The sequence below is a fragment of the Stigmatopora nigra genome, chromosome 2 (genome assembly GCF_051989575.1).
Source record: "Stigmatopora nigra isolate UIUO_SnigA chromosome 2, RoL_Snig_1.1, whole genome shotgun sequence".
Lineage (NCBI taxonomy): Eukaryota > Metazoa > Chordata > Actinopteri > Syngnathiformes > Syngnathidae > Stigmatopora > Stigmatopora nigra.
The window spans coordinates 12,914,210-12,926,878 of NC_135509.1; the positions used below are offsets into that span (position 1 = coordinate 12,914,210).

The 12,669-nt window shown below is 38.0% G+C and overlaps 1 protein-coding gene across 1 annotated transcript; it reads left to right on the forward strand.

The window, feature by feature from the left end:
• Positions 1 to 1,735: 1,735 nt before the first annotated feature.
• LOC144214856 (anoctamin-9) lies at positions 1,736 to 12,200 on the forward strand. Its single transcript, XM_077743566.1, has 25 exons — positions 1,736 to 1,878; positions 2,026 to 2,163; positions 3,640 to 3,723; positions 4,108 to 4,230; positions 4,308 to 4,444; positions 4,937 to 4,986; positions 5,060 to 5,118; positions 5,605 to 5,684; positions 6,575 to 6,709; positions 6,779 to 6,872; positions 6,941 to 7,001; positions 7,383 to 7,465; positions 7,569 to 7,673; positions 7,837 to 8,001; positions 8,069 to 8,105; positions 8,699 to 8,810; positions 8,892 to 8,949; positions 9,032 to 9,129; positions 9,228 to 9,424; positions 9,495 to 9,647; positions 10,352 to 10,499; positions 10,581 to 10,703; positions 10,801 to 10,894; positions 10,964 to 11,076; positions 11,711 to 12,200. The coding sequence occupies exons 2-25, from the start codon at positions 2,134 to 2,136 to the stop codon at positions 11,730 to 11,732; spliced, it is 2,361 nt and encodes a 786-aa protein (XP_077599692.1). The 5' UTR covers positions 1,736 to 1,878; positions 2,026 to 2,133; the 3' UTR covers positions 11,733 to 12,200.
• Positions 12,201 to 12,669: the final 469 nt, after the last annotated feature.

Consider the following 12,669-nt stretch of genomic DNA (forward strand, 5'->3'; position numbering starts at 1 on the left):
GGGGTGCTAAAGCCTATCCCAGCCAACCATGGGCTCCAATCACAGGTTGATTTTGTTATTCTTGGCAATATAAAATATACAAATAATACAGTTACACTCAATTTTGCTCATAATTTTGGCGTCACATTAATTTTTAATGCAGGGAAAATGTAATATATATATTTTTTTGTATATCCATTTTCTATTCATTATTACTATTATTAATAGTATTGAAATCCCACATTAAGTTTCAATTAGTTTCTATTTTCATTTATTATGTTATTTGTAAATCTTAATGAATGCATAGAGATGCTGTTGAATGATACCCCCCCCCCCCCCCCTCTTTCTCTCTCTCTCTTTTCTGCATTTTTAACCTTAGTTCCACTCTGCTCTCAATCCTCTAGTTCGGGAAATCCTCCCCCTCTAACCTTGTATTTTCTCTCAGTTTAAATTTAGTGTCATGGCTGTATTGCTGCCGTTCATGTGGCTTCTACCGTCCTGTACTTGTATAATTACCCATGGCCTCTGCGGGGTGTGGCAGGCTGCACCGAAATACAGCTACTCATTTCCCCAAACCACTTTTTCTTCAGTCTCATATTGTCCGTTCTCCGCAACATGTGGCACTTCTTGGGTGTACACGGCCAATGTCTAATGGTAAACAGTTGCGTGTAATGACAAGACAAGCAGGACCACCTTTGATTTGGATTTACACTACACTACGCTAAAATGAGAATATAAACTAGGCCTATGTAATCCAAAGTATCGCTTAAATACTATGTTATGTTAAATTACAAGTTAGGACACAATTCTTCAAGTTGCATGTTAAAAGGTGTGTTGCAACTTTTCATTCTTGCTTCATGTAAGTTCATTTTGGACTTTTAGTTATTATTAGTGTCTGATCCTATAAATCTGTCAAAATAAATGGCACCTACGGAAAGCTAGTTAAAATTGCATAGAAACATTAACGTGATTCAGAGAAAGGGCTGCGGTCAAACCACAGTTACTGGCATCGAACGCAACACGTCGTGTTTGAATGATGAAAATCCCCACAGTCAATTATGGATAAGGAAACATTATGTTTTGGAGCTCTTATTCTGAAAAGGGTACAATGATCCAAAGTACTGCCAGACACCAAAGGAGTGGCTTAAGGTCAAGCTTCGGCTTATTCAGCATTCACACTGGCTCATAATGTACAAATAGTAAACATGGGAGCTCAAATCATTGTTTGATACAGTATGAATGAGTTTGAGTCAAGTTTAGTACAAGGAGGAAACACAATGTTAAGTAAACTACTACTTTTTATACACATAAACAGCATGAACACGGACAGAATATAGTCAGGTTACTGGTAAAAATGTCAAGTTATTTGACTAGTACATACAGCACTATACAGTTGTGTCATAAGTGTTTTATACAAAGAAGTGATTGGGAAAAGCTCTCCCCAGCTAGAAATGCCTTGCAAGGCTAGGCAACAATGGTTTTCCTACCATTTTCTAACTTTTGCTGGGATTAAATGCTTTCCAGGTTTATAAATTCACCATATTTTAGATACAGTGAGCGAGACGGTTTGATTTTTAACATAAAAATAATTCTTTTTACAGTACTATTCCATTCACCCTGCCAAAGAGTTCAATGAATAGCCAATAAATTGTGGGTGCTTAGTCACTGCATCCCTTATCATTATGAAATGTGGCAAATAGACTATATATTCCTGTTTCCCTATCCGGATTGAATTATTGTTTTTTTCGCCATCTAGTGGTCAACAAGAGCCACTCCAAAACACTTGAGGAGGAGGCAACAATAAAATCATTCCATCGCACCTGACAGGACTTTACTCGCCACAAGCAAGCAAGCGAGCGTCTTCGCCAGCAATACTCCACGCTAAAAACCTCGTTTGGGGTGAGTTTTGTTTAGATCTCTCTTAGACTTTAGCCACGTTAAAAAAAAAAATTAAAAAAACAAAGTGCAAGCTCGTGTCACGGCAGCAACAGGTAGAGTTGCTCCTACATTCCTTCGCCTCAACAAATGACGATCTGCTTTTTGCAGAGGACTACGGAAGTTACCTGCCTGATCACAGGCCCGCCGTAGGACTCGGAATTGCCTACAGGGAGACTTGAAGGATCCTCAATTTTTCACCCTTTTTACCTCCTAATTATGTTGCAAGTCTCGGGACACAGAAGACAGGTAAGGAAATGTTCTCCGCTGCATACTTGACGTTTAAAACAGACGCTACTGTGTCATGCCCATTGCTCGCGGTGACATGCCTTCTGTTTTCTTCAGAAAACAACACCCAATCATGCTTTTAAGCACCCGCATAAACATGTGGATGTGGTGAACATGAGCCAGCTTCTAACAATATGACCACTACATGTCATATTGGGTGTTGTGTATTTAACAGTCTTCTTTTTCGAGACTGATTGACACTGTGAATACATTGTTTTTGAAGGTCTACAACTGCCATGCTTTAATGGTTCTAGATCAGGGGCAGTGAACCTATGGCTTAAGAGCTGTATGTGGCTCTCTTGGTGGTTGCATATGGCTCGAAAGCCATATGTGGCTCAATTGTGAGTTGAAAATACGATGAGCTGTCACTGTGGTGTTGACACCACCTCTAGCACTGATAATTATCTATATATATATAATTTTTTTTTATTAGTCTCTTCTGCATGCAGACTCATTGATACTCATTGATACTTATTGATACTCATTGATACTTATTGATACTCATTGATTGGCAACAGTGTAACAATGTTGTCAAAATAATTCTTGGATTTTTGGACTTTAAATGGAGTCAAATGACGAGAGAAAAAATGCACACATTTTCATGTATATTTTTACTTTGAAATTCAGAGTGTGGCTCTGAATAAATAACATTTGAAAATCTACATTGTGCATGGCTATCTGTGTCAAAAAGGTTCCAGACCCCTTTTCTAAATTGTAGTCCTAAATGAGATGACAAGAGAAATTGGTCACCATTATTCTGATGAAACGCTCTGAAAATGTCCTCACATATTTGTTCTTGAATTATTTCAATATTATATAATACAGTAGTGATTTAAAATCAGTTTATTTCCCCTAATGTGAGTAACAATTTGCTCATCATTCAGAACCAAAGTAGCAAAACTGACAATATGTAAATGTAGATTGATGGATGTTATGACAACAGTTGCACGTGCAAACGATTTTAAAGTCTACACACCCTGTTCATATTCAAAGGTCTCGGGAGCAGTTTCGTTTATGAAAACTGGGAGGACTTGCACTCCCAGTTTAAATTGATTGGGTTGCCTTGGCAGCCAATTTTTTAAAGCACTTAAACCTGTACACCAATATATGTTGGCCTGCTGCTACACTTGCGTAGGCGTATCAACAGCGAGGCATTATTTTGTCATATTGTCAGTCACGCCATGCTGAATGCAGTGTTGTGTGGGATTTTTCGGTGAATAACACATGTTGAGAGCATGCAGAAATGAGTTAAAATGGACACAGAAGTGAAACCTTTGTCATATGTTGTTCCCACGTGAGAGTTCCTCTGTGATCTTTCTAAGGGTGTCATTTTTAATCCGAGTATTTTTACGTTCAATAAAAATACTGCTTGATTTTGATGTTTTGTTGAAAATGATTTAGATTGAAAATACTCATTGTGATTGGTCTGTTCAATAGTCCAGCATTGAGTTACTGGAGCGAATCGGAGTTGTTCGAGGAAATGGCAATGAAAATGAGAAAATATCAGTTCCTCCTACCTTGGTAAGTAAATTGTAGATTTAATCTCAATAATGCCCAAGAATTACTAAAAGTACTTATTATTATTAGATCATCCTCATCAATGTTTTCATTGATGAGCATGATTGAATAATGAGTCATTGAATCATGATTGGATAATGGTTAAAACATAATTTAAATGAATTTGCCCATACCAATTAGATCGTCACTCGATTTGGCAGATTCAGAACGAAAGAATTCGGCCTTGGTTACTTTAAGTTTTGATACGCTAAATACTACATTGTTTTTCATAGCACTCCTACTGTACATCAATACACATCACAAGTTATTGATTGGTGCAAGTCATATCAAGTGCTTCTATATAGATGCCGATGAGTAATTCATCCCGATATTGTTTTTGGGATGCAGTACAATCCCGCCTTCTGTGACTACGTGCTGGTTGCAAAATTCAGAGAGCCCCTGGAACGTGAGACGCTCAAGAAGCAAAACGAATATATGGAGGAACTTAAGAAGAAAAATTTTAAAATCACAGTGAGTGTAAATCAAAAAGATCGATTGAACACTTTAAATTCCAGGTCAAATTGAAGTGAGCTCTTTCCTTTAAATAGAAAATGATCGACGAGGACCTGGTCTTCTTTGGTGTCACAGCTCCTCTGGAGATTTTTGAGAAGTACGGATATCTGCTCAAAGTTTCTGATGCCTGCAATTGGAGTTCAGAACAGAACAATTTGTCAGTCAGCACCAGGTAAACGTTGATACGTGGCAACACGTAGAATTCTTAGTAATCCAACGTCGACCTGATTGAACCTGTTTATTTCATTCTATTGTTGAGATGCAGTAAGTAACTTGTGGCCAAGTTGGTTTGGCAATTATGTAAACGATGCAAAGAGCTTGTTATTGTCAAAACAAGAATGCAGGTAAACATTTCGCCGACATCATTTATCATTAAGGACATTTACTTAAAGTGCTATAATAAAAAAAAACTTTGAGTTTGCAATTTGAGTGTCCTCCAGTTGAAATACAATCCACTGACAAATTATACCTTTTCATTAAAAGCAGTTATGTCTTTCCTAAAACAAATTAGTTCCATTTAGTCAAATATTAAGGCAAACCACATTTATTTTGAAACTGACAGTAAAAGTCTGATTTTTCCCAAACATTTTAACGAGTTTTTTTTACTGCATTCTTCTTCTGTCAATACCTGTTCTTTGACATATTTCATCATTTCTTCCCCCAGAATAAGAGTTGTTCACTTCATCTTGAATAACACACCTATCGCCTCAGGAGGTTAGAGATTTTTATTTTTCTGCCTATTGACAGCCAATTCAACTCATTCTAAATCCTCTCTTTGTTTCACCAGAGAGTCTGCGAGAACTCATGAAGACCAAGGTTTTTGAAGCAAAGTTCTGTCTTCATGAGGTAGAATTCCCTCATTCGGTTATGTCTTTAATGACTCAGTTAAAACCCAATGTAACAAAAAAAAAAAAACAAGACTGGTTATGTGTGAATGAACCAACATATAACAACTTTGAGTCGTGTGAAATATTAGCATATCACTGACCAAGTGTGTTACCCTGTTGGACTGAAGTGTAAAATGCAATTGGCAATGATGTGTCCAAACAATAGTCAAGTTCACCAACGGCATCTGACTATGAGTCATGACATCTCATGTCGCTGAGTCATCCAACGATTCCCATGCAAGGGTTTGACTTTTTCAAGCACCTCTTTCGTGTCAGCAGATTTTCGCTTTCGCAAGACTAGCGCCGTAGGGGAAGTGGAATCGAAAAAATCCGAAGGCCGATTCGCGCTCATCTCTAGTTGAATAAACAATTAACGCCAGTGTTTTGAATTGAGAACGAAATGTCCTCCTCACCGTGTACTTCCTTTCTCTTCACGTTGGCGCAGAAAAAGAAACAGAAAGAGCTGACGAAGAGCTGGGCTCGATGGACTGCTTGTTTCCAAGGGCAACCCATTACTGATGTCAGGTTTGCATCCCAACATGCACTTCTCCACATCTACAAATGAAAGCCTTATTGTTTAGCATTTTCACGTTTTTTTTTAAGTAGGCTCAAGTGTGCATTTGTAAGTGACAAACGTGTTGTTATCTACACGTGACGGAAATACCACACACCTTATTTGGAGTCATTTGATGGACTCTAGTTGGATTTGGTTCACAGAGGTCACAATAAAATTGCAGGCAAACAAGCATAAGCATTTATACCTCTTTTCACGCTCTAATGCACAGGTGTCAAACTCTTGGAACTATAGGCCAAACCCAGCCTGTCATTATTTGTAGCGTGCTAAGGCAAATTATGCGCGTCGGTCGGCATTGTTTATGCTGCTAAAGAGGCATAAACGTGAATGCTAATATTCTGTGTCTATCAATGTTCTGCTTGGGAATCTAAAATTTCATTTTACAGATTATACTTTGCTCCCATTTGAATTGTATCACAATCCTGACTTAATCATGACATAACATGTCATAAATAAGGATTATGGCGTATGACAGATTGTGCAGAGTTCAGTAAATGATGTCACTTTTTGAGGCAAAGTTGACATTGTTTCATATAATAATTTGGCAAGGTTTTAGGGTAAGGACAATTGATGACATCTTTCATAGGCATTTATTCAGGTTACTGACTGGTGTCTTGTCATGATTGTCAAAGTCTTAATGATGTTGTAATCAGAAGCAATCAAAAAGAGTTAGAAAAATTAGTCTCAAGTTCTGGCCTTCATCTGATATTTTGTGTTTGTATCAAATGCAAGGCCATCTTACATGTTTCCAGAGAAAATAATTATATATATTATAATTATAATGTAGCCATTGACAAAAATGTATTTGAGACCCATGCTGTAAATTCTCTTTGTGTATTAGGAACTACTTTGGAGAGAAAGTGGCATTGTACTACCTGTGGTTGGGTTGGTACACGTACATGTTAATCATTCCCGCTCTCATCGGAGTCATCGTTTTCCTCTACGGCATAGCCTTCTTCAACACGTCGCCCCTGATGTAAGGTTCCGTTTGTGTCCCGAGGTTACGTGATGGAGGGCATTCTTCTGAGTGCTTGTTGTCTTGTAGAAAAGAGGTCTGCGATTCAGATTTGGTCATGTGCCCTCTGTGTGACAAGAGATGCAAAGTGTGGCTGCTGTCCGACACATGCACCTACGCCAAGGTCGGTCATCTTTAAAATAGTCTTTATAATATGTATTTTTATTCACTATTGCTTTCACGTGTTCACAGGTCAGCCTGCTCTTTGACAATGATGGCACTGTGGCGTTTGCCATGGTCATGGCAGTATGGGGTGAGCCGGAATTTTTTTTCTTCATTTTCTTTGACTGCCATTGACGACAATAGACTGTCATTTCATTTTGACTGCGACCATTCATTGTCTGAACATCATACATATATGTATGCAGATTGCTTATCAGAAAGTGCTGTCTTTGAAAGGGACCAAGTCACATAAAACAAAGGGTGGGGTGAACTAGAAAGATAAACAATCTGTTGAGGCTATGAAAGTGGAGCAAAGATGTTATAGTTCAGCTAGGAGGGACTCCGATTCAATTTGCACTTTGACACACTTGAAAGTGTTTAAGTTTGTAACTCAGTGTAAACCATGTGTCAAAATGGTGGCCCAAGGGCCAAATTTGTCCCGTTTTTGTACGTTTTTTTAATTCTTTTACAGCCACACTGTTTTTGGAGTTCTGGAAAAGGCATCGAACTTCCTTTGTGTCGGAATGGAAAGTGTCTGATTGGTGTGAGGAAGAGGTATAATTGCCCATTGCATGTACTGTATTACACATAGGAGTTTTCTGTTGGTTTTTCCCCACGTTTTCTTTCTTTCTTCCTTTATCTTTTTAATTTTTTTTAGGAGGAACTAATTTTGGAGGTTGTCAACAATGATAACTGTAAACCCAAAAAATTCCAGCACTCCTACTTCCAAAGCGGTTTGGTTTTGATCTGTGCCACACTTATGGTGGGTCATTTGTCTTGTGCAATAAAATCACAGAGAGGCAACAGATAGTTAATGATTATGATGAAATGATTTAAGTTATTGGCTATAGATTGTAAAGTTGGACCTAAATATTTTATGCTACAGACTTGTTTCGCTGTCTCATCCAAGCCATGCGTTTTTCTAGATTCTGGTCATCATCGGCTTAACACACGCACTGGTGGTGTTCCGGGTGATCGCAGCGGTACAATTGGCTGAAGAAAAATCGGAATTCCTGAGCACTCACGCCAACAGCATTTCCATGATGCTGGGTGCCGTCTTTCATTACCTGATCATCACTGTCATGACTTGGGTATAGAATGTCACAAATGCGTACAACAATATGCAAAGTTCTCTAAGAAATTGATCATGTTTTGCAGGTGAACAGGATCGTGGCCATGAAACTCTGTGAAATAGGTACAGTTTGTTAGTCACTATTGATTTGGGTTCATATTTTATTGATTCTATATACCGTTAAATATATTTGTCATATAGAATAGGAAAGTTGTTCAACTTTAAGTAACAGCCCAAACATGTTTGTAGAGTCAAATTTGCATCATATACAATTCTACATTGAGCAAAAGAATGCAGGATGCACAATAGCAAAGTCAGGCACATCGATCCAAGTTGTCCAATCTATTTGCACGTAGAGGGCTAGCAGTTAATGCATTTGGCACTAAAACTTGTTCATATATCATGGCAGCGAGCCAAGTGTCTTTCTTATCGAAGTGTGAACACAAACAAACATTTACGGGACGAGCTGAGAGTTAAGTGTGAGTGATCTTTGGAACTGGGTCACCCCGCAGCAGATGCATGAAATGGCAGGTGACCTCCAAAGAGGAAACTCACAGAGACCAAGGTGGTACCCTTGCCATTTTGGGATTTTGCCAATTTGTGAAAAAGTGCCCCCCATATTGTATGTCTGCATTTATTATAAATGAGCACCACAATGTAGATAAAAACATCTCTTGGGGATCAGTGTCCTTCCAATGATAAAAAATCTGCTGCAGAGAAAACCAGATCCTTTGCTGCGACAGAGAGGAGTTTCACAGTCAAGATGTTCACCTTTCAGTTCTTCACGTACTTTTCCTCACTTTTTTACGTCGCCTTTTTTCTGGGCAGGTAAGAAACTTTACATTGAATGAAAATTAAATGTGCACATTTTACTGACTATTAAGTATATGCCATGACTTAAACACACAGGATCAACGGCTATCCTGGTCATTATGTGCGCATTGCCAGTAAATGGAGATTAGAAGAGGTAAGTTACCATGGCACAGATACAACTTTCTTGGTTAGTAAGCTTGTTTTTATTGACATTTTGCCATGTTCAATCCATCCAGTGTCACCCCAGTGGATGTTTGACAGATCTTTTCATCCAAATGGCCATCATAATGGTCCTCAAGCAAACCATTAGCAATGTCTTTGAGTTCAGTGGCCCGTATGTATCAACCAGTTGAATATAGTATATACAGTAAACAATCAAATGTGTTCAAATGACTGTTTTTCTTTTGTCCTGGTTCGTCTCACCTGGTTCAGTTGGTTTGAGAAGTGGATGAAGAGGAGAAGAACTAAAAAGCTTCGAAGAAAATGTAACCATTGCTACCATAAAGAAGAACTTCAGTCCAAAAATGGGTCCGAAACGTGCGATAACTGCAAGCTGCAAGATTGGATGAGCAACTATCGCCTCAAGGATGTTGACTCCTTCAGCCTTTTCAATGAATTCCTGGAGATGGGTAGGTTTTGTCTCAAAATCAAGAAAAGTTGTCCGTTTGCCCCATGTTCTAGTTTCATTCTTGGTGGCAGTGATCCAGTTCAGCTTCACCACCATATTCGTGGCGGCGTTTCCTCTCGCCCCGCTACTGGCACTTATCAATAACGTCATTGAGATTCGCCTGGATGCCATTAAGATGGTCAACTTGGAACGCAGATTGGTTCCAAAGAAAACCAATGACATTGGTGAGTGGCCGACGTTTTACGATGACATTAAAGTGACACCTTTTGTCAGTTGCATCCCAGGAAGTAGAAAAAAAATGTTTAATTACATTTTATTTTTCTCATTTGTAATACTGGTTACTAATAGCCATTATCAAGTGTTGGTATACAGTAATTGACGTCTTAAAATGACTCCACTCATAGGCAGTCATTTTTTTGTTGTTGCGTGTAACCCTTTCTTTTGCTCCATTATAACTTATCAACTCAGTTTTAGCTTACTACAACTGACAATACCTAGTATAAATACCCTTAACGTGAAAGATAGTTCCCTTAAAGTATTTCAATAGCAGGACGTAGCGCAGTGGAAAGTGAATGTGACTAGTTGAAGGGACGATTTGGGATAGTTATTTTTGATAGGCTAAAATAGTACTGTCGTTAAGAAATGTCTGCTATTTTGTGGGAAATGTTGACTTTTATTGCCATTTTCTGTACAATAACTGTTGCAGTAATTGTGCACACACATAACATTTATGCTTTTCTTAAACTACACATCAGTGAAATCCACATTATATTTCATTTGATTAAAAAGATTAAATCCATTGGGATGCACATAATAAAGGTGTTTTCTTTCAAATCATGAACTAGCACTGACGTAAATAGACATGTAGTCCATTTTGACCGGGAGTCAAAATCTTTGGTTATTACGTACGATATTTGTTTTCCCCCAGGTGTGTGGATTAATTTGTTAGAGGCGATCGGGGTGCTGGCTGTCATCGCAAACGGGCTGGTCATCGGAGTGTCGTCGGACTTCATCCCCCGACTGGTCTACCGTTACCACTACGGACCTTGCGCCAATGGCACAGTGACTGATATTGAGTGAGCACGTGTTTCAAAAGAAAATACACATTTTTCACTCTCAATATTTATTTTGTATCATTTTTGTATTCTTCTATCAAGTTGCATGGTTGGCTACATCAACAATTCGCTATCCATTGCCACAGTGGATAGGCAGGAAATCCGTAGAGAGTTTTCCCCTTCTCAGCTGGAAACACCCAATGGAGATAATGTCACTTCCTGCAGGTTTGTTCTCATGTCACTCACGGGGAAATGGCACTTCCCTATTTCACTTTCAAAAGAATCTGGAAAAGTTGAAGACATTTATATTTTTTTTTTCCAGTTATAAGGACTACAGGGACAGTGAGGACTATGAGCTCAAGCCACAATTCTGGTTTATATTAGCGGTGCGCTTTGCATTTGTCATTCTGTTTGAGGTAAGCTTTCATTGAAGAGGACCTAAAGTTATTCTCATGGATTTATTAACTTTGCCATCTTATTTGCAGCACATACTGGTCATTTGCAAATTTATCGCGGCCTGGTTTGTACCGGCAGCACCCATGCTTGTCAAGAACCACTGTCTTTCTGATAAACTCAAAAGACTAAAAGAAGAACTCAGGTGAGGTCGAGCCTGGAGTTTTGGAGTTGGTGTTATGTGTGATTTTCAAAGTCAATTCAATGATCTTTCATTATGTCAGTGCTCTGTCAAAGGCTGCCAAAGAATTGAATAGCCATTCCCAGTGTACTTCCAATAGTAATGCTGATTGTGACAGCCATTGGTATATCATAAAATTCAATTTAGTTTAATTTGTAATCAAAAGCCACAGTTCCATTTAACTCCACATATTGACCATAGTTTTGGGGATGGGGGCATACTAGCAAATGGGTGTCAGTTATTATCAGCAAAACATTATAAGAATAATTAAGTAAGCACATGTTAGTTTCTTTGATTTCTAATGATCAAGTAAATAATGTTTAAACCTAAAAAAAAATGTCATTGACACCAATAAAGACGCATTTTCACCTACGATCTCTCATCACAAAAATGCATGTCTTTGTTTTCAAATTGTATTAAACAAGATTTTTTTTCCCACTTAGTTGGACAATGCAATTAAACACTCTTCTGGAAGCCAAACCTCTAAATGTATTTTGGCATTTACTACAGAAATGTCTCTTGTCCATCGCATTTTAGTTGAGTTTTACTGTTTCCTCATATTAGAAATTACAGATAAGACCATATTACTTCTCCACAGATCATTTGAGGCGCAGCGCTGAAGTTTTGCTTGAGCAAACGAGAAGCACACCCAGTGTTGGCTCGCGCATTGAAAGTGTCCCAACGATCACAGTTGAGTCGAGTAAAGGTGCAAGCCGTTTATCACCTTGAAGTGTTCCCATAGAGCACTTCGGCTCGCTAGCAGTATAATGGCTGTATGGACTCCCACCTGTAAAATGAGCAGACACATCATTGGACAAGACAAGTGCACAGTCACTCATTTTGCTGTTGACATCAACTATTGGTATTCTATTGCAAGAATGCACTAAATGTTTTGTTTTCTAATTGATTTGTGGCTCTTGCCTTATTATAATTTATACTGCTGATGCACAGTCTGTATTGATCGTATGACAATGTTGCCTTATATGGTGAAAAGTGTTGTGTTAATTTTTGCCAAGCGACTGACAGACGGCAGAGAAATTGTTTTGCATACCAATGTTTTATAAGAATTAAAAGTGTCGCAGAAATATGTGCAGCTTGGGAGTGTTTTTCTAAGTACACATTTTAAAATGTACTCAAGCCTTTGTTCCATGGATGTAATTAAATTCATATTGGTTTCACTTTGCAATAGCCCAGAGTATATTTTTGAAAATCACTTCACAAGTGAAAGCCAATATTGACAAGAAATAAACAGCAATAAATGTTATTATAGTGAATGTATTGCATAGATTACTGGATTACATATCAGTACTCTGATTTTTAAAAATGGTTTGTTAAACAATATATATATATATAAATTATTGTAGATTAATGCCAATAGATTTAAATGCCGGATGTTTTTATTTAATGTGCTGGATGATACAATGTTTTTTTATGTCTAGTATTGTAATGTACTTTTTATTTGAGCTACTTAAACTGAAGTGAAAACAGCATTATTATTGTTTTTGTATGTATAATGCGTTTACTTAAGTGATTTTCTTAACTATTGATTTCACAACT

Bases quoted from the DNA above. Each gene is read 5' to 3' on its own strand.
- LOC144214856 (XM_077743566.1), top strand. From the start codon at position 2,134: ATGTTGCAAGTCTCGGGACACAGAAGACAG. The intron at 7,002-7,382 runs GTGAGCCGGAAT...ATTCTTTTACAG, and splicing joins CATGGTCATGGCAGTATGGG to CCACACTGTTTTTGGAGTTC. The intron at 7,466-7,568 runs GTATAATTGCCC...AATTTTTTTTAG, and splicing joins CTGATTGGTGTGAGGAAGAG to GAGGAACTAATTTTGGAGGT.